At 35.4% G+C, this 25,760-nt stretch overlaps 2 protein-coding genes across 2 annotated transcripts; both read right to left on the bottom strand.

Moving 5' to 3' along the window:
- Positions 1-2,514: 2,514 nt before the first annotated feature.
- Positions 2,515-12,124, bottom strand: LOC107820917 (uncharacterized). Its single transcript, XM_016647275.2, has 12 exons — positions 11,872-12,124; positions 11,547-11,662; positions 9,796-9,825; positions 9,555-9,691; positions 8,187-8,366; positions 8,035-8,098; positions 7,824-7,931; positions 6,300-6,453; positions 5,524-5,613; positions 5,128-5,183; positions 3,635-3,692; positions 2,515-3,071 (listed from the first exon to the last, which is right to left on the bottom strand). Exons 1-12 carry the CDS (start codon positions 11,951-11,953, stop codon positions 2,896-2,898), a joined length of 1,251 nt encoding a protein of 416 aa, XP_016502761.1. The 5' UTR covers positions 11,954-12,124; the 3' UTR covers positions 2,515-2,895.
- A 10,919-nt stretch (positions 12,125-23,043) lies between these two features.
- LOC107820920 (ethylene-responsive transcription factor ERF022-like) lies at positions 23,044-23,998 on the bottom strand. Its single transcript, XM_016647279.2, has one exon. The coding sequence runs from the start codon at positions 23,910-23,912 to the stop codon at positions 23,325-23,327; it is 588 nt and encodes a 195-aa protein (XP_016502765.1). The 5' UTR covers positions 23,913-23,998; the 3' UTR covers positions 23,044-23,324.
- Between the last annotated feature and the right edge of the window lie 1,762 nt (positions 23,999-25,760).

Here is a 25,760-nt window from a genome sequence, read left to right as displayed (position 1 = left end):
GGACGAAATGGCCTAGCTAGCCTCGATCCCGATCTTTATTAATACTCGAGAATGGGGCTTTACTGACCCGACGTGAGAGCTTGATCAGTCCCCCCGAAAGATTCGGGGACTGTATAGGCACATGAGGTGGTCGACGGTGAACAGGCATCCATTGGTCTTGCTCACGAAGAACCGAAGAAGGATCACGATCCTCTAGAATGAGGGGTGAAGTTGACCGAGGCATACCTCGTATCTTTTGCAGAAGCCGATGATGACCGGATCCAATGGGCCCAGTGTAAAGGGATAAGTGTAAACACTTAAGTATCCCTCGACGTGGCTGGTGATGTCTTCGTCGGGTCCGGGAACCACCACGTGTTTGTCAACCCAATTGCAATCCTTTTTGACTGTGGGGAGAACTTCTTCAGTGATCGAGCATACGTATCTCGAGACCTCCTTACACCGGCCTTGTACGGGGGAAGGTTTTTCAACCTTGAAATCGACGGTTACCGAGCATCCTCCAGGGACGAACATTTTCAATGGAGGTTTCGAAACTAGTTCCTCGACAGCAGTACACGAAATAGTCTCCTCGGTAATCGGCCGCGAGGTAGAGTGAGTTTCTTTTTGGGAACGATTTTTGAAGTTTTTGCCATTTTTTGAAAATGGAGGAAAATTGAGGGGAAAAAGGAAGTTAAAGGAGTACACTTGATAGCTAGAGATGGAAATGAACAAGGGTTCTTGCAAAAGATCTCAAATAACCAAAGTATAACTGCTAGAAAGTATTGAAATTTCAAAGGTACGAGGGTAGAAGGTTTGAATGTAAAGTTGGAATGAACAAAGGAATAGGTATTTATAGTATTTCAGTAGGCGGTTCACATCCAGTCATGGCCGACCGGCGACTGACATGCATTTAATGCCATTAAGACTTGACTGGCGAGATGTTTCATTTGTTTTGTCGTTTCTGTCGCGGGGTATCGAAGCAAGAACCGGAAGCTCATGTCATTCCTCGACGTTTACTCTCCAAAAAACGAGGGGACTATCTGTATACGGTCAAATCGAGCTCGCCTACAACATGGTAAGTCAGGTTCGGAACATGACAATAAAGGACTGAAGATCGACCCCAAGTCTCACCGGGCTAGAACCCGGGGTTGGAACGACCGCCTTCGAGAATATCGAGCTCGTGATCCCGGAATCGATCCTAGCCCCGAACGAGCTCGAAGAAACATTGTTATCATAACAGAAAACCGAAATATCCGTGACCGGTTGGATATTGCGGCGAGAATCTCGACACGTATCAATGAGGAACTGGCAATCGGCAAATCAAGAGATTTTTTACCTATTTATAGAATTGTACCTAAAGTAGGACTCCTCTACTATATAAAGGGGGTCTGATGATTCACTTAACACATTGTAACACGCATTCCAAAGCAATACATTATTATTTTTCTCTATAAGCTCGTGTTCTTCTGTATCGTGATATTGATCAAAGTGCATCTGGCTCGAGGGTGGCTAACCTTCCGAGATTGAAACTGTCCAATTCGTGTGGTTTGAATTTACTTTATCATTGTTTATTTCAATTGCAACTTAATTTATCATTTTGTATCTAGTTAATCCGCGTATCCTTAAAACCACTTACAAATTCAATTGTTATCCGATTTTGAGGGTAAACAATTAGTATATACAAATTATTGGATAACTTGTAATCTTAAACATGTTAAACTAGTATTTATGTAATTATTAAAAATTATTATTAAGGATAAAATAAAAATATTTTAGTTATTTTTAAGTTAAGGAAAGGATTTTTTTTTTTGTTTTTGTACTTACTTTACTGAAAATGAAAGAAAAAGAGGAGACTGTTGGTGGCCTTAGGAAATTTTGGTTGCATTGACGGAGAAAAAGGTTTAGAGCAGGTGTATTACATGGCTATTTTTTTTCTCTTCACGTTATAATTTGGCGAAAATTCAATCTTAAGAATCCGTGTCCAACTTTGTTTTTTGTCTCCTTTTCCGTTTCTCTCTTTTCTTTAAGCCCCTAATTGATTTTTGTCTATTTGGAATGGATCTCTTAGAATATTCTTCGTAAGAGAAAATGCCAACGTTTGTTTTATACTTTTCAAAATAATTGCTAAATGGATATGCGAAATTGATAGTTTTAGGGAGAAAAAAGAGAGCATGCACCTAATGTATTTTCGAGTTTTTTGTGAATTGTATACCTTCAGGTCCCTATGAAACATCAACAAAATAATTCTCTAGCTTTTTTTTAGTTCTAGTACAATTATTTTTGTTTACTCAAGCAGGAACAAAAACAAAAGAATATCATTTCCAATGTATATGAAAAATCAATATGCCTGAAAGAAGGGGGAAAAAAAGGAAAAAGAAGAAGAATGATAGGCCCTTGCCAATTTTCAACTTTCTTGTACAATCTAAGGAAAACCAAGTAATTCTATTGTGTTCGTAAAAGTACAGGGCCTTTTTCAAATATTTGTTTAATCTCAAAAGATTGGTGTTTAACTTGAATAAAGCACATGCCAGAGCCACCTTTAACCAACTCAATTGTCTTTATAAAATAGAAAAACTCTTCCAAAAATGCCTTTCGAAATGGGAATCCATAATATTTCGTCATCTGTATAATCTAGCATTACAAAGACTAAACAAGATGATCAGGTACTAACTTCAGCCTGCCTCTTTTTTTTCCGGAAAAAATAAAACACAAAAAAACCCTCCTGAAACACAAGCCAGCGCTTACATTCAGCAAACACCCACTCAAGTTTGTGTGTTCTTTCTACTTGCACATACAAATGCAACCAGGTCACGGATTCTCACGGACAATCACCGCGTTCTGGTGTATGCTACGGTCCTTTAGCTTAACTGGTGGCGTAACATGTCATCAAGACTTTGGGGATTCCAGGAAGCAAACTGATTATGCAGCAGCATCGCGACTGTCTCCTTTTGACCTTTTACTCTTTTTCTTGGTCTTTGGTTTCTTGCTTCCGCTGTGTTCTTTTGATGCCTTCTTCCTTTTAACCGGCTTCTCTTCCTCCTCTTCCATCTGTAATGTTTCATCTGGATCTTGTTGCTGAGGAGGTACCTGAGCTTCTGAACAAGCATAATGACACATCTACTTGTTAGGATAGTCAGATCTTAAGGAAAAGCAAAGGCAAACAAGAAGCGGAGGGGAAGGTATGTGGATCAGACGAAAAAGCTAGGTAGAAAATAGTCTTGGTAATTGGTAGAATCTATTAAACTAAGGGGGAAAAACCCATGGACAAAAACAATCAAAGAACTCTTAGGGCAACCAAGAGAAAAGTAGTGCACAAAATCGACCAAAGAATTCCAAATAAGCTCATAAGCCTGCTAGTATGGTATGGGGCACTACCCAGAATATATAAAAATGATAACTTCATTCTCTGTCTCCATTTCTCCTGACAAATTCCTATACTAAATTCTAAAAGGATTTACTGTACTGGACCGTATAAAGAAAATTATATTCCACAAGTCAGACGGGAAACATAAGAACAAGAAAGACGGAAATCCAGGTTGAAGAAAATTTGTTGATGTCTTAAGAAAGAGAATATTTAGTACTATCTGGACACAGATACAGTCATACAGACCAAGGTATTATCACCGAAGAGCTAGGAGAAGTAGAAAGAAAAGCTTACCTCTCGCAGAAAATTTTGAATCAAAAACAACACTGCTAAGATGCTGCTTCAAGAAAACCTGCATCCAAATTCCAGTTTAAGTACTTGAGAATCTCTGTCTTGTACTGATTTAAGATAAATAAAAGATGCATGTTCATAATTCATCAGCTATGCCTAAATCCCAAATTAGTTAAGGTTTGGCTATATGAATCCTTCGTTCATAGTTTACCTATTTCTACACTGTCGATCTATTGCAACCCTACTTTTTATCCGGGCTTCGGACACGCTGTTCTTTGACATAGGTGGAGATTGTTTTATACCCAAATTAATCCCCCAATGTTATGTACCATGGACAATAAACTATCATTTCATTATCTGTTGTTACAGCCAAAGATTTTGCTTTTACAATTAGGAGTACGCAAATTCTCGCATTAGTAGTATTTCTGCATATACGCATGCTTACGAATATTTATGGCATGCCACACTCTTGATCTGACCTACAGTACATGCTACATGGTGCTAATGATGGGTAAGCAGCACATGTTAAACTTGAATCTCTTTGATCAAACCAGCTAACTATTTTGTAACACGTAACAGGGAAGAAGTAGCTCTGTTAAAGCAAGATAGCATCTGACAGCAAAAATTTATCATTAGGCGGCAGGACAGAACCACATCTAGACCCATAATGTAAGACAAACTATTATGTCAACCAAAAAGGCAGGAAACGAAAAGATGAAAGCCAGAAAGGGTTTCTTTCTTAAGTAATAACCTCTTCTTTTAGAAACATCACCAATTATCTTTATAGCCAGAATATGAGACACTAGAACCATTGTTTACTAATCCAGTATGACTTGGTCGAATTGGAATGCTAACTGAGGAAAGCTTTTAACTTTAACAACTTCGAAGTCGAAGGACGATAATATATCAGGTGAAAGTGAGTGTTCAAAGACAACAATTCAATTTGCCGAAACATACAAAGTTTTTGAGGAATTCTAAACAAAAAGCTTATCAAAAGAGCCCTGATGAATAATGGGAAGTAGATTGTCCAATAAATAAAGGACATAAAAAATTAGTGTTTCAAGAAGACACTTTCTGCTGATAGATAAGTGAACATTTTATTGAAACAAAAGAAACACAACGATTCTGCAGTGAGTAACACAGGATCCTTACAAAAGTGACAGTTTCCGTATCAAGAAATCGTACAAAAACTCAGTTCCAATCTAATCTAATGTGATAGGATGGAACTTGTATTCTGTACTTCTAGAGACTTGACTTTTTAACTCGATAGTCCTAAGAGCTAAAACAGCCCAAAGAGACATCAAGCCAAATTTGAGAGTCAGTTCTAAAATGTTGCAATGCACTAATATGAAGAGCAGTCAACAGCCACTCATTGTGTGTGTGTGTGTGTGTTTGGGGGGGGGGGGGGGTTAAGCAATAGCTCAGCCAAAATATAGCTGTCTATTGAATTGTCCACTCATTTCTTATAAAAGCTGTAACATAGACAAATAACATACCGCAGAGAGAAGTTGCCGTGACTTGACATCCCAAATGCGTAAGTAGCTGTCCAATCCTAGTCAAAAGTAACTTTGTTCACGTGAATAACTTATGAGGAACAAGAGTTAGAAGAAACAATAGCACTTCTATAAAGAGGCATGTGTTCTACGCTTCCAGTTCTTAAACAATGTAACAGACAAGGTTTCACAAGCTTCATACTTTCTATTATGAGATTATATCTTGCATTCAGCAAATGCGGAGCCAACATGACTTTAGGACAATATCTGTGTTCCCAGGCAGTAGCTTCCATCAACAAGTAATCATGTATCCAGATAAAAAATGTTGTATATACAAGGACCATGGACCAATGCTATAACTGGGTTATAAAGAAGTTATCTGCGATTTCAAATACTCACCACATGAGGCTATCATCGGCAGCTCTGGATGCCTAACTATAGATCTTATACTTCCAGAACATTTCCCCAAGAAGGATCCCAAAAGTTTTCCTGAAACAAAAAGGATGCACTCAATTGTGAGACACACAATATGTGAATTAAATGAGTCTAGACATCAGAATCGCGATTGAGAGAGCAAATTGTATTCCTAAACTGACGAGTTAATTATCATAAACAACAAGAATCATGTCAACAGAAAAGGAAGTTCAAGCTATTAAAACAAAAGCAGAAATCAACAGGTCGACACAGAATACCATTAAAGAACACCTTTGTCTGTGTGCAAATGCGTTTCTGAAACTGAAGTCATAAACCATATCACAACGTTCTTACGCATTAGACAAAATAAATGCAAAGTACAGTGGCCAACTTAAACATAAAACCTTTTATCAGTGTAGAAGAAACACAAGTTTGAACAAATGTATTATGTTTGCCACGTAAATCCGTTGTCTTACTTTCTACAAACGATATCAGTTCCGTGCCAGAACCAAATAACAGAACACACTTAGACTTGGATAACAAAAATGTGGAGAAGAACATGCACAACCATAAAATTGGTCTAGCAATATCCTCAATAATTTTGGAAAAACTGAATACTGGTTTAAGGATATCTTGCCCTTTCCAATGCACTCTTCTTCCACAATAATAAAATATTATCTACTTAAATGGCAAAGATGTATATGAAGATTATGTCTAATGACAACATAAACAATGATCACTATGCTGCGACAACCATTTACCTGTGCGTATATCAATAGAAGCAAGATCGCCTGACCCGTTTCCTATGTATATTGTCTGTCCATCTATATCCTCAGCCACAGCTTTAATAGGGGTCTCGCGAAAATCAAATGAAATAACAGGCCTTCTCTGAGCAGCAATATCATAAAGACGCACCTACAAGTTACCCAGTCCGCACAGTATATATCAGCACCAAAAAAATTTAATAGGTAAATCAGCAACAAATTTACAGACATGAAAGAACCAGCTTAGAATACAACTTTAAGTGCATCTATGTCCAATTACACGCTGCAGGTTTAACAGTAGGCAGAATGGGTGTATATGTGGATCTGATCTGGATCAACTTTAGTGTATTTAATAGGCTGAAAGCAATCTATGCTATTTAAACCAAAAAACAATTACAATAAAACAAGAGGCTTCTCTCCATTAAAACTTCGAGAAGCACCAACAACAGAATATCTGCTGTTTCTCCACAGTGAAAGGAATAGAAGAGCACACTGGCATAAAAAGATGGTACTGCATTGCGGAATCTGAAGAAATTCAGTCCCGGTATATCTCTGCAACCAGAGAACTCCTAGGGGATACTGAAGCAGGATTTGTGAGGTGAGGGTGTGTGGCTGAAATGCATGACTAGCTGAGCTCTTTTATTTTGGCAGATTCACAGAGCAATCCACCTATGGAGACTTCCTTCCAATTGATATAGATTTCAATAGACTAGTATAGGCTATAATTAGGGTCTCAGTAGTTAATAATATGATAGAGGGTGGTGGTTGGAGTCGGGTAATGAAGCAGTACAATAGTTGGCTTGGAAGGAGGGGGGGGGGGGGAGAATGAAAAAAAGTAGCAGCATTCTAGGAAGAGGACAAAGGAAGGACAGAAAATGGTTTAGACGGACAGCTAAGCTTGTCAAATCCATTTCAGCACTGATGTTGACCAGCCTAAAATATCTGGCATGTTGGAGAATCACCTACTTTTTTTTATGACTGACATATCCGTTTGGGGCCGACCCTTAGGACCAACCGCACCCTTCAAAACTCGGGGATAATGGGCCCGCCCGTCTACCCTTCTCCACTAACATATTAGGCTTAGTTTGCATGAAGCAGGGCTCAAAGCTGTGACCTAAGTCACAAGTCCCTCAACCTTTGCCCCTTGACTAAGCCCTAGGAGCGGAAATCACCGACTTTTGAGAGCCAAAAAGTTATTAACCCGTCTAAGACTAGAATCAGCCCACCCATTTGGCACCCTTGTCGGATTATTTCTGGGACCTATCTCTCCCCTCTCCATTACCTCACTCCCCCCCGCTCCCACCCACTCCAAGAAGGAAGTGGCCCTAGAGGTTGTCTTTTGGCAGTCCTCAAAAATGCCTAGATGTGTTAGTCAAAAGACAGCTATAAGATAAACCACATGAAGTCCTTCCTGGCAAGACCGCTTGTGAAGCTGTTGCATCAAACTTTCCTTCATGATACAAATGAAAAGCACACACTTAATGGAGCTAACGAGAAAAAATTGACAAGGAAAAAAAATACCTGGTGACTATTAGTGCCTGCAACAAATTTGCGGTGGTCATCTTTGCACAAGAAAGTTGCAGATGTAAACCAAGTTGGGGTGAATATGTCAAGGCTATTTTTTGGTGGCTGGAACAAGAAAACAACACGTCAAATTCATGAAGTATATCAAAAAGCCAGTCAATTGTTTGTTACACCCAGAAATTCTAAAGAGAAAGATGGTGAAACTCACAGATTTCGCAGTCCAAACTTTAGCGCATTGGTTTAGATCCCAGACGTTAACCTCAACACCCTTCCTGATATATCAAAGAAGAAGTCATTAACTAACACGCTATTTCCATCATGAATTTTATCTTCCAAAACCCTATATTTACGATTACTCACCCACCAAACAATGCATAGTTTTCATCTGCATCTACCTTAGAGCACAAAATACTGCCTGAACCACAAACATTCCATGCTCTTTGAGTACCTTCACTACCAGAATCTTCAAGTGACTTTGACATTTTAACACACTTCATGCTTGCTTGTCCTTTTCTTGTGCATGTAAGCAGGGTACATGACCTATAAATGTATAAGAAAATATATAAATATAAAATTAAGAAGAAAAACTTTCAGAAACAAGCCTGATTTCCTCTGAGTGAGATTCCTCAAAAATGATGCCACATGTCTGAGGCAGTCTTAATCTTCAATCCACATGCAGGCCAACACAGAGCAAGCACACCACTTGCAATGATAGTTACTTACCAGTAGTTAATAACTCATTTCAAACACTATATTGTTTTAAATTTTAATCACCATCCTAGATGATGTTGACTTTGGATATTATGGAATATGAAATGATAATCTAGTGACCATCAATTATTCCAATCTTCACCTATTGGGTACAGGCCAGAAGTTTATAATTACATTTGTATAAGGATATTCATAAGAGGCTGCGCAGTTCATGGATAGCAAATGGGATAAGAGGCGATTAACTCTTATCCCATGTTGAGTTCATGTTTGGCCTTCATATCATGTGGGACACCAAAAAATACACATTTAGTTCATGTTTTACACCTGGTTAACAGATAAGGGTCTTGCTAACACAGGCTAACATCAGAAGTAGAAATAGCATCGGTCCAGATTAAGCCAAGAATAACATGTCGCATATTACTCTTATCCCTCTGCCTCATATTTACAATATAGATTTTTTTTCCGAAGGTGGTGTTCAGCCCAACATGTGCGCACCTTGACTATTTCACCAAGTACCAGCTACCAGCTACCTCTGACCAAGGTACCGGGTAACTCTACTTTAGGCAGATGGGAAGAAATCACCTAGTACTTTTGTCTTTGCCAGGATTTGAGCCCCGGCCTCGAAGGTTGGCACACACTTTATTTATAGCAGATAAAATTTACAGCTTAAAGAGAATGACAAAGGTATATTCCTCATTAGTCATTAGGATATGTGGAAAACATAACCCAACGTCATTCCATCCGCACGCCAAACAACTCCATGAATATCTTTTGCCAATTCACGTGTCAATTACACATTCGATCAGAAGGTAATCTTCTTTCCACACAAATTAAGCGCAGGAGAAATACATATTTAAATATTTGGATTGCTAAAGAGAAGGACCAAGCTATTGAGCAATATGTTCTGTATCCAAGTCTGAGAATGCATTTACTTCTACATGTTGCTTACTCCATGAGCTAACCTGGGTGATCAGATATTTCATACTTGTACTCTCTAAAGCAGGTCTAAGACAATACCTCGATGATGAGTCCAATCTCTCTTTTCCAAATAGATGTAAGCCAACTAGAGAATTATCTTCAGATCCTGTTTCATTTTGACTTCCATTTGAAATGGAGGCACGAACATCTCCATTGACAGGACTAAGCACGTCAATCTGTACAGTATAAATGTAGTAAAGGATTCACAAATAAGGCTCAATACTCGAGGAAACTTGACAAGTTCATATTATCTCGATTTTGATCAAAGATGAAGCCTCACCGAGCCATTTTTCCTTGCTACACCTAGTAGCTGCAAAAAAAATGGAAAGAGGATAACACTCAGACTACATCACAGGCAATTGAAGATAAATATCCAATATTCTCCAAATCAGTTCTAACTTCTAAGTAATACCTTCACTGCATCTAAACTGATTAGAAATTAAAAGAAATCTTTTACGGCATCCTTGCACAATTTGACCGCCAAAACAAGATGATTCTACTTATCAAAAAAATTAAACAAGATGATTCATTGCATGATGCCAGTATGAAGTAATTATACGCCTCAAGGGGCGTTTAACTTGCATAACCAAATACATGTTTACATAAAGCACATAACCTGATTTTCGGCCGAGCTGTCACTTGAACTTACTCAAGTCTCTAACATGGTTGAACCAGGTAAAGAATGGAATTATTTCTACTTCTTTTCTACCCCCAAAAACGATCCTTTTCTTTTTTTGAGTTAATGACATGAATTATTATCCTGTTAACTAGCTCAGAGCAGAAATCCAAAGTTGCAAATTAAAAGAAAGAACCCATCCAGAAGCTATTGTTGCTGATTATTACTTAATTCATGGGTGGAATTTTGGTTTTTGAAGGAATTGCAATGATTGGCATTTGGATAGGGTATGCTTATTGCTACAAGAGATAGGAACCATGTGCATTTGTCCTAACAAAAAGAGTGCGTCTGCTGGAAGGGTACAAAAGGAGGAGTTTTTTCCTGTTAAATCATGCTACTCCATTTCTCATGACACCCTATCACAGCCACATCTTGGCCTTGGAAACAAGTTCGCAGAAGTCCTGGACCATACAAGATCCAAAGCTTCATTTGGTTGGTGGGAAGAAATGCTTGCCGCACTTAGTGCTACATACAGAGAAAGGGGATTGGTCCTGTAAAGAGCTTATTTTTGCATTCTAGGGTCACTGCCCAGCTGCTGGGCATGCTTCTCACTCTTCTGGGACACAAATGGGCTATGCCTAGAACTCTTTTGGACCTTCTACAGGGGTAGATTATCAGAAGACTGATAGGTACTCACACAAGATTATGGTATGCCATCCCGACAGCTATTTGGTGGACTACCTGGCAAGAGAGGAATGCCAGAATTTTAGAAGACAAACAAGAAAATATACTTAGTCTTAAGTTCATTTGCATACTTTTGTTATCTTCTTGGACAGCATGGCAAATGCAAATGTTACTCATTTTTAACTCCTTATATACTCTATTATAACTAACAGAAGCTTGTAATTGGTTCAATATTCCAGCATAACCTTGTTGCTGGTCATTCATGTATAAAATGCTTACCTTACATGTCAAAAAAGAACGAATCCATCCATATCAGCTAACAAAAGAAATTACCGTTCGGCCTAACCTTTTTCCTATTATCAGAGTAGCTTCTAGATTTCTGAAGTTCCACAATCAAACCATTTTTCTTTTACCCTTTTGTGAATTTAGATTAAGAACTGATATAGGAGTAAATGCACAACTCCAAACAACACACGTGATTCTTCAATCAGCTGCTATGCTATAACCTCACCCACAAAACCAACTCTCAATCACGAAAAGTATCCACCTAACAGGCTAACCCTTCAACCTATACCTTCAATCATGCATGTAGAAAACACAGAAACACACTGCATACACAAAACATTGATAAACAATGGAGGAAAAAGAAAACACACTAAATCAAAAGTTAGCACACAGGCACAACAGTATAGCACATAAATAATGTAGCAAAGTACATAGAGACAACTTACAGGGTCAAATTCACGGTCAACAATTGACGTGGCAAGCACACACCTGGAAGCATCAGGCTCCCCCCATCTCTCCACCACCTTAGGAGCTTCCTTTTGCTCACCCTTACCTTCAATGACTACACCAAAAAAGATTCGTAAGAAAATAACTACTTATTGGCACCACTAATTCTAAGCTAAAGAGGGTCAGTTTTAATTCAAACAAAATAGACAAAAATCCATTTTTCTAGGGGAAAAAAAAAGAGAGGCAAGATAGTAGGCTAGTTAAAGAAAAAAAAGGATTCAAACTTTATCCAAAGATAGAAATTTAAAGCTGAAATGGGTTTACCTTTGATTAATCCAAGAATGTCAAAAGTTAAAGCTCTAAGAGGAGGGCAACCAGGGCACTCCAAAGTGGTAGTACGAGGCATATTTTTCTTCTTTGTTTGTTCCTATTCACTTTCACTGTGGATTTTATTCCAAAAAAACCGCACTTAGAAGGTATGCGCAGAGAAAATTTGCGGGACGAGGAGGCGGCAAAGACACATGAAGGGAAGAAGAGGAAGAGAGCTGCAGCTAAACCAGCGGTAATCAACATCTATATTGGGCTTGAGCTGTTTTAGGCTTGAAACAGTGACTAGAAATGGCCCAACTTCATGGACCGATAGCGTAGTATCGGAAAAATTAGTCATTAAAGACGTTTTTCAGTTTTGAGAATAAAAATATCTTAAGTTATCCTGAAATTAAAATTTTTACTTTAAAATTTTAGGACAAAAATAAATATCGACTAATCCCTAAATAGCATACCTAAAAATGACTGTACCTAAGAAGGGTTATCTGTGCACTTCCTAGTATGTTCCACTGCTCTAAAAATTTCAGTCAGAACTCAGGATCATTGAACTTGCGATTTTTAAAGGGATTTTTAGTTATTACACTATAGCTCACCTATTTGAAATTAGTTATTTAAACAATAGCATATTTGGTTTATTCCAAAAAAAAATATTTATTTACTGGTATTACATACATGTTTTCAAAAATTTAACGTGATTGGACAATATGTTTTAAATCACTACCCACAAATCAAGGGATTAGTTTTGATTGTTTTTAATCTTTCTCTATATCATTGTACTCCAAATGTGGGGTTTTCACTTCTAAATTCCGCGGTAGTTATAGTCCTCACTTCTATTTTGTGTATAATACTAGAAATTAACTTACATAAAAGCGCATCTAAAAGGCTGAAACATCAAAATACTATTATTATACTAGCATTATACCATATATCATTATTCTACACTCATTATACCATATATACGATTGCAATTAATTTACATCAACATATACATCAAGATATCTGTAATAAATAGAATTATACTTAAGGTGAATGTCTATATTTTAGAGAGATTTTAGGGTTTGTTACTTGTTGGCTAAGTCACTTTTTCCCTATAAATAAAGGGGTTCTATTCCATTGTAAATGACTCCAAATCAATAAGAATTCTCTCTTTCTACTTTTCTCTGCAATATTTTCCTTCTTCTTTTATTATTTTATAATACGTTAGCACGAGACTCTAACCAATTGAGTAGATGGCAGATATTTAAATTTGTAGATATACTGTTAATTAGTTATGTAATGTTTGAGAAATTAAACCACCCGTAGAGAGAAGATATAGAATTTGCGTGAGGCTCTTGCATGAATGCATTTATATTCCTATATTAGGCATCTGTTTTGGTCACCATGCTTTTGAATACGTGCATGGTGCTCAACTTATAAATAATATTGAGCATAATGATTGTCAATTGTTCCATGAGCTTCCTTTAGGAATAAATTCTGGATTAAGGTAAGTATATTACCTTATTTTTCTCTTTTAAATTCTTGAAATTCTATAATTTGATTTTAAATACAAGCAAAGACAGTAAATTTTGATTATATCTCTAATAGAGTTTGTAAGAAATTATAACCACCCGAAGTGGTAAAATTTCTATGTCTTGCCATGATCAAATTCATGTATGATTGTGGGCACAAGAAGTACAAATCTGTCCCATTGAATTTGCTTCATTCACAATCCCTTAAGAGAATATGGTAGCAGTGTGTGGTAAGTCTGAAAGAAGATAAAATTATTACCGTAAAAGTATCAATGGATTTGGACGTGGCAATAAAAATAAATTATAATGGTCATTATTGTGGTAATGAGAACAATAAGGATTCTCAAAATAATCACTCACTATGTGAAAGTAATATTTGTCATCGATTTGACATGAGATTTTGTAAAGCACATATAGATGATTATGGTCCATTCATGATGTGAATGTGACAACATATGATTTATGAATACATATTCATTCTTGGAATAATATGAACATACTAGTGGTAGTGAATGTACCACACTCACCTCTAGAAGGAGGTTTGAGATGAAATACAAAAATAATTTTATTATTATGGCATGAATGGTCATTGATCACGTACCTATTATGATTATGCCAAAATATTTTGGCAATGTGATTATTATAAGACAAAAGTAATGGAAGCAACATATCTTGCCTATAATAATTTTGACCATGATCATAATGATATAACTTTCTCTCTGAGAGAGTTATTCAACCATATGGATATTGATGAATATATGATAGTACAAAATTAACTGAGAGCTTTAGAAGAGCCAATTATTACTATTTTGGAGGAATACAATTGATTATTAATAAGGTATTATCTCGTAGTAAGTCTCAAAGAAACTTATTGAGTTTCTAAAGTATTCGCGAAAATGGTTGGTTATATTGAGACTAAAAATAAAGGAAAGATTTGATATCTTCTATTACTATAACTTATAGCGTGATAATATGTACGTGAAAATTTACCCGCTTTATTCTCCGATTTGTGCTACACAAATAAAAAGAATGCCACAATAAAGTAGACGTTTATTGATATAAAAATCCGTATCATAATAAACTTGGAGTTATTGATAATTGTACACGTCATGGTGTAAACCTGAAGTTTATCAATATTGATAATTTATCTAGTTGGCATAATGGGTTTAGCCATGTTAATTTAAGTATAATGTGCAAAAATAAAAAAGAATTCACATGGGTAAATATTAAAAAACTAGAAAGTTCTTTACGAATTCTCTTATGTTAGCTCGTTCTCATTAATTAATAGACCAACTAAAATTGGGATTGAATCCCATGAATGCCGGAAATATCAAAGGTGAATATGAGCTCATTCACCTGCCATGTATACCACATAAGATACATCTATGAGATGATTACATGTGTGATTATTATTAACCCGCAACCTGGTGTTTGCGAGATAACTTGCTCAATAATTTAATTTCAAGCATAATTTTCATATTTTCTATTCAAGACAGTTCATCTTGATAAGTTGGTTTACATCACAATTGTTTTAGCAAACTGATTTATTGAGTGTCTCCACTTAATAGTTAAACTATTGCTTATATGAACAAAGTTATCTATATAAGTTTGATATATATTATATACGAAAGTATATTATATTCTCCCCTCACAATGGGTTCGGGGTCAGGAACCAAATAATTCTATCTTCTTATTATTATTGATGTGCAGTGTATATTTTGATTAACGCCATAACACACAGAGGTGGATTTCCAAAGTTGAGGAAGCAAGTTAGTTTTTCTAACACGAGGGAAAGACGGGATAAACAATTGAGAAAAGTTACGTTGAATGAATTATCGTTTGTATCTCTAGATCCTCGAAGATAATATGAACTTGAAGTTCGCAAAAAGATAATTTATCTACAATATACTGCAAAGCATGCTAGACGCATTTGCTGACCCAAAGGAAATAATTATATTCTCACTATAAATGCTCCTATAAAAATAAGTTCTAGAAGGATAAAGTCTACGTTACACCTGACGTGGATAGACAAATCGGTACTAATTAAAATCCTCGATAAAGAAGACGAACAAATGATCAAAACGATCATAATAAAGAGGCAAGTGCTCTAGAAGAGTACATGACATAACATTTCATAAAACCTTATGAGAGGTTCAGGCACCTGAAATGAATGAAGAGATCTATATGTTATGGCTCTATGAAAAAATTATTGGAACCGATATAAAATGTTCGTCGTCGATATCTATGATAGCGCTAAATATATACGAGGATCTTAAGTCTAGATAAACAATTCAAGTAGAATTGGTTTCATATGAAAGACATGTAGTTGTGGGCGTGCAGTTCAAACACTAGAAAGTATAAAGTCAATAGTGTATGCAATCACTTTTATGTATCTTATATGCCTAGCATGACATGAAAACTTGATATGCATCTAAACTTTATTTATATGGCGTATATGACTTAACTTATATGACAATCCCTAAAGGATTTAAACTGCTTAAAGCATATAAAATTCCTGGTCACGAAGTACTACATCCTAAGTGCAATTTGTGCACATTTGCATCTTGCTATAACTATAAGCATGATAATATGATAGCGAGAATTTTTATCTTTAAGGAGATATTTAAAAGGTTATTACACGTTATTTTATGAAGACATTACATATCTATCAAGAATGATGATTTCAAGGTGCAGTATATCCATTCAAGTTAATATGGCTGATTTGTTTATCAAATATCTACCAACGATCTTTTAAAGATGGTGCACAAGATTGGAATGCGAAGTCTCAAAGATGTGAATTGATACTCTCATCAGGGGGAGTTAATACGCGTTGTACTCATTTTTCATTATAAGGTTTTGTCTCACTGGGTTTTCCTTGCAAGGTTTTTAACGAGTCAACCAAAATGCATATTTCTAAACATGTGCTCTTTTTTCTTTTCTAGAAATTTTTTCCCACTGAATTTTATTTTAGTTAAGATTTTAACGAGACACATTATCTGTTGAATAGACATTCAAGGGGAAATGTTATAAATAGAATTATATCTAATGTGAATGTATATATTTTAGAGAGATTTTAGGGTTTGTTACTTGATGGCTAAGTCATTTTTCCTCTATAAAGGGGTTCTATTCCATTATAATTGATTCCAAATCAATAAGAGTTCCATCTCTATTTTTCTCTGCAATATTCTTCTTCCCCTTTTATTGTTTTATAACAATATCATTATTATACTATAATTATATCATATCATTACTATACCAAAATTATACAACGTACACGACTTGCGAATAACTTACGTAACAATAGATCCGAAAAAACAAGATCATTATTAGACAGACTAGTATTATATCATATATAAACTTTCAAATGACTTTCATAAACGCATTTATTGTATGAAATATCAGGAAAAAATTATTATATAATTATTCAAAAAAAGAATAAGATGAAAGCATTATTGTATAACTATTTATCAATGTATATTTATTACTCCCTCCGTTTCAATTTATGTGAACCTATTTCCTTTTTAGTCCGTGTCAAAAAGAATGATCCCTTTTCTTATTTGGAAATAATTTACCTTTATACAATGATTTATAGCCACACAAAATATATGTGTCTCATTTTACACCACAAGTTCAAAAATCTTCTCTCTTTTCTTAAACTCCGTGCCCAATCAAATGGGTTCACATAAATTGAAACAGAGGGAGTATAAAAGAATATCTCTATCAAGTTTATAACTATTGTAAGAAAGTAATCCTTTTGTTCGCTGTGTTTTGATTGAGGAACAGAGCAAATTATCGGCAATCAATGTCAACTGTTATGGAAGTTGACTGTAGCTGGTATGGGAATTAAGAAGCTGAATTTCGTCAAGATGGGGAGTATCAGTGACAAACAGTTATAATGCTATATTAGGGAACAGGTAAAACTGCAGGAGGCAAGTCTAATATAATATGGACCAGAATGTTGCATGCAGCCAAAGCAAAGGTTTATCATCTGGTTAGCGAACGAAGGAGAGGCTCACCAGATTACAGATCCTAGTGGAAAATGGGATATGCGGCTAGGGGCACAGCTAGCCTTCAGCTTACGGGTTCGGCCGAATTCAGTAGCTTTTATGCAGATTTTGTATTTGTCTTGAAAAATTCATGGAATATGTATAAATTATTATAGAACCCAATAACTTAAAATAACTAGAATTCCGAACTCATAAGTTTCAAATCTTGATTCCGCCTCTATTAATGCAGCTTATATGTGATGAAGGAAGTGAAACTCAGTCACATCTATTTGGTGAATGCACATGGATCACAGCAGTTGGAAATGGACTGTCATCATGGTTAGGTATGGGAAGCAAGTCTGAAAGGAGATAGCGTTTGGGGAAGGGTTAATTTCGCTGATAGTTATTTAACTATCTTCTAATTTCACTAAAGTCAATCAATTATTTTTTTTTCACTTAAAAGTAACTAAATTTTATCATTGTCACTTAAAAAATCATTTTGCCTCAAACCCCTACCATAAATATGACATGACATAAAATTTAATAAGAAAAATCTAAAAATAAATACCACATAAGCTTAAATGGGCCATATCCACTTTAGATCCATGTCCCCCTTAATATGATTTGATCCAAAACCCAAATGGGTTTAATAAAAAAAAATATTAAATTTCACATTAGTTTAAAATGATTATCCTATACTACAAAGTTTTTGCCTTTTTTGAAATTAACTCGGATATGGCATACAAACAAAATAAGAATTTTCTAGCATAGATTATTTTTAGTATAGAATAATTATGAATGTACATTATGTAACAAAAAAGGCAAAAACTTTGTAGTATAGGATAATCATTTTAAACTAATGTGTAATTTAATATTTTTTTTATTAAATCCATTTGGGTTTTGGATCAAATTATATTAAGGGAGACATGGATCTAAAGTGGATATGACCCATTTAAGCTTATGTGGCATTTATTTTTGGATTTTTCTTATTAAATTTTATGCCATGTCATATTTATGGTAGGGGTTTGAGGCAAAATAATTTTTAAGTGACAATGATAAAATTTAGTTACTTTTAAATGACAAAAAAATAGTTGAATGACTTTAGTGAAATTGAAAAATAGTTCAATGACCATCAGCGAAATTAACCCGTTTGGGGAAGCAATGATCTATCAAATATAGCAAGCTTGGACAATTTTCAGAAATCATGTCAATATAAATATAAATACAAAGTTTGCTATTGCACACATACAAATTAAAAGGTGCCTAGAATTGGGCTAGAAAGTATACAAATACAAGAAGAGCTTATAGATGTCAATATTTATTTTCCAGAACATGCATGTAACTAGTTTATGTGTTTTTGGTTCCTAAGGCCTAGAAGATTTTACTGCTTCCTACAAGGTGGTTGTAATATAATCCTGGGGGCTCTAATTTAGGTGTATTAAATTTGGTAATAGCTGTAATATTTTACATTATGTATTACCAAAACTCTGATTTTTTTTAGCCAAAACGTAGGAAGATATCTTCTTGGATTTTTATTGGCTCCTTTTAGGTAGGGGTTCCGTTATAGCATGGAAATATATTGCAGCAGGAATGTTAATTAAGTGATATTGCTAAATTTTTATAATTGTTTTTAAAATATTGCACAATTATTTTTTACCATTTATAAAGTCATAAAATTCGAAAAATTAATTTATTCGAGAAAATTTATCTAATGAAGAAATATTGTCTAATTTTAATGGATAAATAGTATCATGTAAAACTTTTTACAACAGCATTTCTTATATGTTGACGTGGCATAGCCCCAGAAGCAAAAAAAAAATAAAAAAATTGAAAATATTATCGGGTACGTTTTATGGGATAAGTGGTATTTCAACAATTTTTACAAAATTTTTGTATAAAAATTTCACACGTTTTTTCCTTACACTTTTAGACAATGTTTCTTATATCATTTGTTGAGATACTCGGTAGAACTTATGCGATTATATTATCCTATTTTCTTGCCCGTGTGGCTATGTATGTCGCGCTATCAAATGATCATATTGTTCATTTACCAAGGAAATGGTTCAATATAATCATGTACAATTTAAATAGAAAAAAAATGACCATACAAAAATCTATTGTATTTAATTTTCAGATCTCTTATACATAAAACTAAACATCTTTTGAGGAGATATGACATAAAACTAAAAAGAATTTGTCATGCAACACAAAATCAATTGAGTTTTGTTTATCCAATTAGTTACCTGATAAAACCTACCCAATAACTTTTGTTTTTTTTTTTACTTATGTAGCTATGTCACGCCATCATATGAGAAAATTGTTGTAACGTATAACAAATTTTTACCCGATAAAATGCTTTGTTCACCGGATAAATTTTATCGAGTAAACGGGAGTTACTTTCATTTGGTGAAAAAATAATTTATCTACACATATAAATTTTACTGCAGTAAATCATAAGTTCAGTGGATAGTAGCCTTAACAAAAAATTTTAGGACTGACATGGCATAGCCACATTATCATTTTTGCTGACTTGGCATACCGATTTGGATTTTAGAGTCAGCTGATTGGTTCAGGCATTTTGATTTGTTTGAGCAACATTGGAAAAGTTTATTTACTAGGCTGACAAAGTTTGGTTTTATAACTTTAGTGCAATAAACTTAAAATCTGATATATATATATATATATATATATATATATATAGTTTGGTTTTATAACTTTAGTGCAATAAACTTAAAATCTGATATATATATATATATATATATATATATATATATATATATATATATATATATATAATCCTCACCATTAGGTCCTCAACCTCTCTCAGTCATTAACCTTAGCTGCATATTCTTTTGGTCATTTTAGAAAGAGTCTGGTCTGCTCTTGGTGAAAGACAGAAACGAGGACTGGTTTCAAGCTCAACCGATTACCTAGCCACACATGGTAAATCTCTTTCGATAGCATTGAGTTGAATTCTTTTAATTTTAGTCTATGTGCAAAAATAAATTGTGCTATTTATCATTGAAAAATAAATTTGAGACTTTCAACCAAAGGAGAAAGAATTCAGATGTAATGTCAATGACGGAGGGGGCTGACGAGAACGCATCAAAGGAAATAATTGACGAGCTTCTACGCCAACAGATTTCTGAAGAAGGGGTCACATGACACTTAGGCGAATCACACATTTTGAATAAGAAATGAAAGTTAATACCTTTATAAGGTATAACATCCGTTAAAATGACGCGCACGTTTTTGAGCCTGATGATGACATAATCCAAGGGACAAATCTGTGAGCTTTATTGAACTAAAGCGGACAATAAGTGCTATGAGCTTGGGCATGAGAAATCCTTATATCAATCTCACTCCCCAATTATTTATTTCTGATCTTTAACAAATCTAACCATTCTCGCATTAATTTTTTTGACCCAAAAAAATTATCTTGATGAAAATAACAAGTGATGACATTCATTCCATTTTGAGTCAAAACATTACCACTTAATCAGACATTCCATTCCCGTGTAAGTTTTTGCAATAATCTTACAATAAAATCAATGTTTATGTTATGGCCAAGTTATGTGAAAAAACATGGAGTTTATGTAATGGCCAAGTTATGGGAAGAAGTTGGCTTTTGTTTACTTTTATCTAATCATGTCATTATTGGGTACAGCTTCCACTTTATATCTAAAACACTCTCAAGTCCAGTCCTTTAATTTCTAGCTGAGGTTGAAACTCAATAATTTTCGAAGACAGTTGCTCTAACCAGTTGTCCATCATTTAATAGACCAGTCTAATTGTGAAAAATCTACCACCCCGTACAAAACAACGGTCTAGCATAAAATTTTGAAGACACAGAATCGAATTATAAACTTCCCAAGAATACCACATTTCTACAGCGTTGGGTTTGTGAGATTGTCACTTTTTTATGTAGATGAACAAGTTCTTTTGCATAAAATTATGACCCGCTTATATTTTGAATAACTTTAAAGATCAAGCTTTAGGTCTGGTGTGATTTAGTATTGAAAACAAGAGAGAGGGGCGGCTAATCATATCAAGAAAGAATAGAGAATTGTCGTGGGAAATTCATTCAACCAGTCTCCTTCTAATTGAGTTTTCCAATTTGTTTGCCATTGAGTCGAGCTATATGGGAATTCCTAAGATCCATCTATTCCATGATCTGAACAATAGAGATCGTGTTTGAAAGTTTGTAGCAACAGATATTTGAGTCAAAAATAGTACTAGCTAGCTCATTTTTTGGATGAATCTTTCATATTAATCTTCACTTGTTTTACTATTACTCTTGTTACTATATATTGTCTCCCAAGCTAATTCAAGTCTTTCTTATATTGTGAAAGAAGCACTGCTCAAGAGGGACAATGCTAGTTTTGAGTAGTCTAATTAGTCATACTTTTAATATCTCTACGACTTCTGTTGCATTTCATGAAATGTTCCGTTTCTAATAAGTCCGGGCCAGGCCAGGGCAAGTAGTTGCATGACAAACCTTTTACACACTCACACTTTCAGAACTACTTTTGTGCTTGATTAATTTTTCAAATAACGTGTATCTTCTTCATCTTCCCATTTTCTATCTTAAGTACCATTGTTGCTGCCACCATAGTTGTTTGTGAGAAAGTTTCCAACAACACCAAAATTCAACCACACTATCTAAACAACTAGCCGAAAATAATCGAGCAATAAATTGAGTTCAACAACCCAATAATCAACAAGACTCAATTGAATTTACAACCTTTTTTCAATACTCCAACAATGATGAATTCTAGATTTTTTTTTACTAAACCTTCAATACTATTGTTAAAGCTTTAAATCTATCACAAATAAATGGTTTTCACAATATTTAGACAATAAACCAACAAAAATCGCTCAATTTTAGATCTAAAATTTTATGTTCTTTTAAAAATTCTATTTGGGAAAGAAGATGGGGAGGGTGGTCTGAGGAAGAAGACCAGAGGGAGGGGGAGGGGTTCTTCTGGAGAAGGGAGACAAAAAGTAAAATTTTTTACGGGCTTCACGCGCTTTTTTATGTGTGTAAACACGCAAGTGGTATCTAGTCAAAAGTAGTGTGTCTTAGACACACTTTTGAAAAGGTGAGTGTGTAAAAGGTTTTCCGTGAAGGAGAGGTGTGTAACCGGGATTTCGCTACAAGGTTGATAAGTAAATTATGTATTTTGTTCATAAGAATAAACGTGGAAGTAGGGACCGCTAAGCATAGAAGTTACGGGTTCGGTCAAATTAAATAATTTTGGTTCAAATCCTATGTTTATCTTAAGAATATGTATAAATTATTATTTTAGAACCGTTTAAACTCTAGCTCCACCTTTGCTGCTGAGAGCCCAGACCCAGAATTCAGTGAAAATAATTAGTAATATCCAAAGAGCTTCTTTTACAAAATGAAAGATTGGTGCATATAGAATGTGTGTTATTCTTACCACAAAAAAACAAATGGGAAAGATGAAACTTTGAAGTGTTAGTTTGCGAATCAGTTTTAGAAGATTCACACTACAATTTTGTCAAGTGAAAAATACTTTTCGATGTCATTTTCTGTGACATACAACATAAATGTAACCTAATCTTGCGTCTGCAATAAACTCTAAAATACGAAGATTCTTTGGCCCACCAAAAAATTTATAATGGAAAGAAATGAAGGCTATAGAAAAGCAAAGTCAAATTAATTCAAGGCTCCACCATTATCTTCTTTCTATTGATTTAGTAAATCTTCATGGACTTCCCAAGATTACAATATAACAAATATTCTCCAAAAGAATCTCTAGGGGAAAAATAAAAAATAAATAAGAGAGCCACAAAAGTTTAAACCATCCAACATCCTAAAAGAAGAATAGCATAAGCTTTTGTTCTCTTTTCTTCTTCTTCTTAAATTGGCCCCTAATAATCTTTGCTAAAATATAAATACTAAAAGGGGCCATATGGAACTTTTTTCAACCTAAAAATTCCAAAGGGAATCATGATGCTGTTGCACTTCATCCCACTCCCCAAACTCAGCAATGTCTTCACACAAAACCATAGGATCGGTAAAAGAATAGGAGGGACAAGTGTATTCTCTAACAGGATCTCGTAATAACAAAGCCCCCGTTAGCTCCATCCACATTTTAGGTGAGTCCAATGGCGACTCATTAATCGCCTGAATTTGACTCGACGATAGACCTACCCTCACCGGGACCACCGTGCCACCACCGCCACAGCCACCGCTCTCGGGTGGCTCCGGAGTTTTCCTAATTTTGAACCTCATTGCTGCTTCATGAGCTGCCATTTGCACATCTTCAGGCTTAGAACTTGAGGGTTTTGGAAAACTATCGATTAATTCGGGGAAATTCAGTCTTGCTCTCTCGCCTTTTAGATGAAATGCAGCAACATCATAGGCTGCTGCAGCCATCTCCGGTGTCTCATAACTCCCTAGCCATATTCGTGTTTTCTTCCCCGGTTCACGTATCTCAGACACCCATTTCCCCCATTTTCTCTTCCTTACTCCTCTATACATTTGAATATTGCTACTTTCTTGATGATCTTCCATTTTCCTAGCAAGGTTACTCTTTTTTTTTCTTCTTGGTTGTGTTTTTTAAGATAACAAGGTTATGGACATGGAAGTGAGGGTTGAGGGAGAGGAATATATAGTTGAATTGACGAGTAAGAAGGAATGGGCACTTAGTTATAAGGTGTGAAGTGAGTTTCCACGTAGTTGCATGAAAGTGGATTAAAGTTGTATGACAGAATGAAGCAAAAAATAAAAAGCTAAAAAATAATAATTGATTTTGATGTTTCTCCATGTGTTTGATTTGGAGGGCTTTGATTGACCAGTAGGATGATGCCACGTATAAATATACTTAAGGGTTTCATTTTTTATTTGTGATAGGCCTCGCTGTCATCGTACATATGGATTCTTAAAGTATTAATAACGTAATTAACATGTAATATTATCCATGAATTTTAACTTAGAATAAATGAGGTCCGTGGTAGCTCAATTATTAGGAAAAAAATTTATAGAGTAGATTCAGAATAGCTTTTTGCGTTGACCACAAATTTTATGAAGATATGCAGATTGTGCAGCTGAAATGTGGCATCTTAAGAAAAATCCAACATAAAAGATATATATATATATATATATATATATATATATATATATACACTGCCTCGAGTAGGTCCGTGTTATGTTATAAGACTTGTTGGTATGTTTAGTAAAGGATCCCGAGGGACTCGGACATGTTTCAGATTGATTTCAGACCATTTTTCTTTATGTTTTCATCGCTGGTTCCTGCTGGTTTCTGATGCCTCGATTGTCCTTCGCGATCGCGAAGAATGGTATGCGATCGCGTATAGGAAATCTGGACCTGGCCACTTTCTTCATCGCGTTCGCGATTGGATAGTTGCGTTCGCGTAGAGTTGGGACTGGTCTTCATCGCATTTGCATCTGCTTCTACGCGTTCGCATAGTGTTTGGGGGCTGAGATGCGTAGAGTACTCGTTATCTCTTCGCGTTTGCAAGGTTGCTTCCGCGAACGCGTGGTTCTGTCAGCCTTATGTATCGCGATCGCGAGTCTGTTGCTACAATCGCGTAGTGTATTTTCAGGAGCAGTGCATTTTCTCCTTCGCGATCGCGATGGTATTTCCGCGATCGCGATTCATTGATTCGTCTAGTGATTATAAGAACTCTATTTTTGGGGGTTTCAACCATTTTAACATATTTAGAGCTTTGGTTGACTTTGGACTTTTGATTAAAGATTCCACCTTTATCGATTGGGTTTGTTTCCTTAGACATTAATTGATGTATTTGAGTTGATTTTGGCTAGAGTAATTGAGTTGTGATATATGTTAGAGACCACGTCTAAGCTATATGCTTATCCTGTTGGGACCCACTGAGGTCATTTCTGCTGTTGAGTTATTTGCTTACATTGCAATTACATACTTAGTCATACTCATTCATTTGCATATCATATCTCAGTCTCTGTTACCATTTATTGATACATCATATCATCATTTTTGGGCTGATTTTCATGACTTTGTGAGCCCGAGAGACTGGAGAGATTGATGACTGAGTTGAGGCCTAAGAACCAGAGTGTGAGAGATATTGATGGGATCGGGCTGCACGCCGCATCAGGTATTATTGATTCATGATGGGATCGAGTTGCATGCCGCATTAGGCTTTATTGATTCATGCTATGATTGGCTTATTATAACGCTTAGGCTGGATCTGCCCCTCTAGAGTCTGCACACCCACAGTGAGCGCATTTACTATCGATTCCTTAAGTTACTACAATGTCCCAACACCACTAGCAATATAAATCTATAGGAAGATAGGGAAAACCGGATAATAATTAGAAGGATTCTCATGACGTAAGTCTCTTTGGAATTTTGTCAAACACCTA

The sequence above is a fragment of the Nicotiana tabacum genome, chromosome 4 (genome assembly GCF_000715075.1).
Source record: "Nicotiana tabacum cultivar K326 chromosome 4, ASM71507v2, whole genome shotgun sequence".
In the NCBI taxonomy this organism is placed as follows: Eukaryota; Viridiplantae; Streptophyta; class Magnoliopsida; order Solanales; family Solanaceae; genus Nicotiana; species Nicotiana tabacum.
Note: the sequence above shows the minus strand (reverse complement) of the source record. Positions and strands in the feature narration are given on the sequence as shown.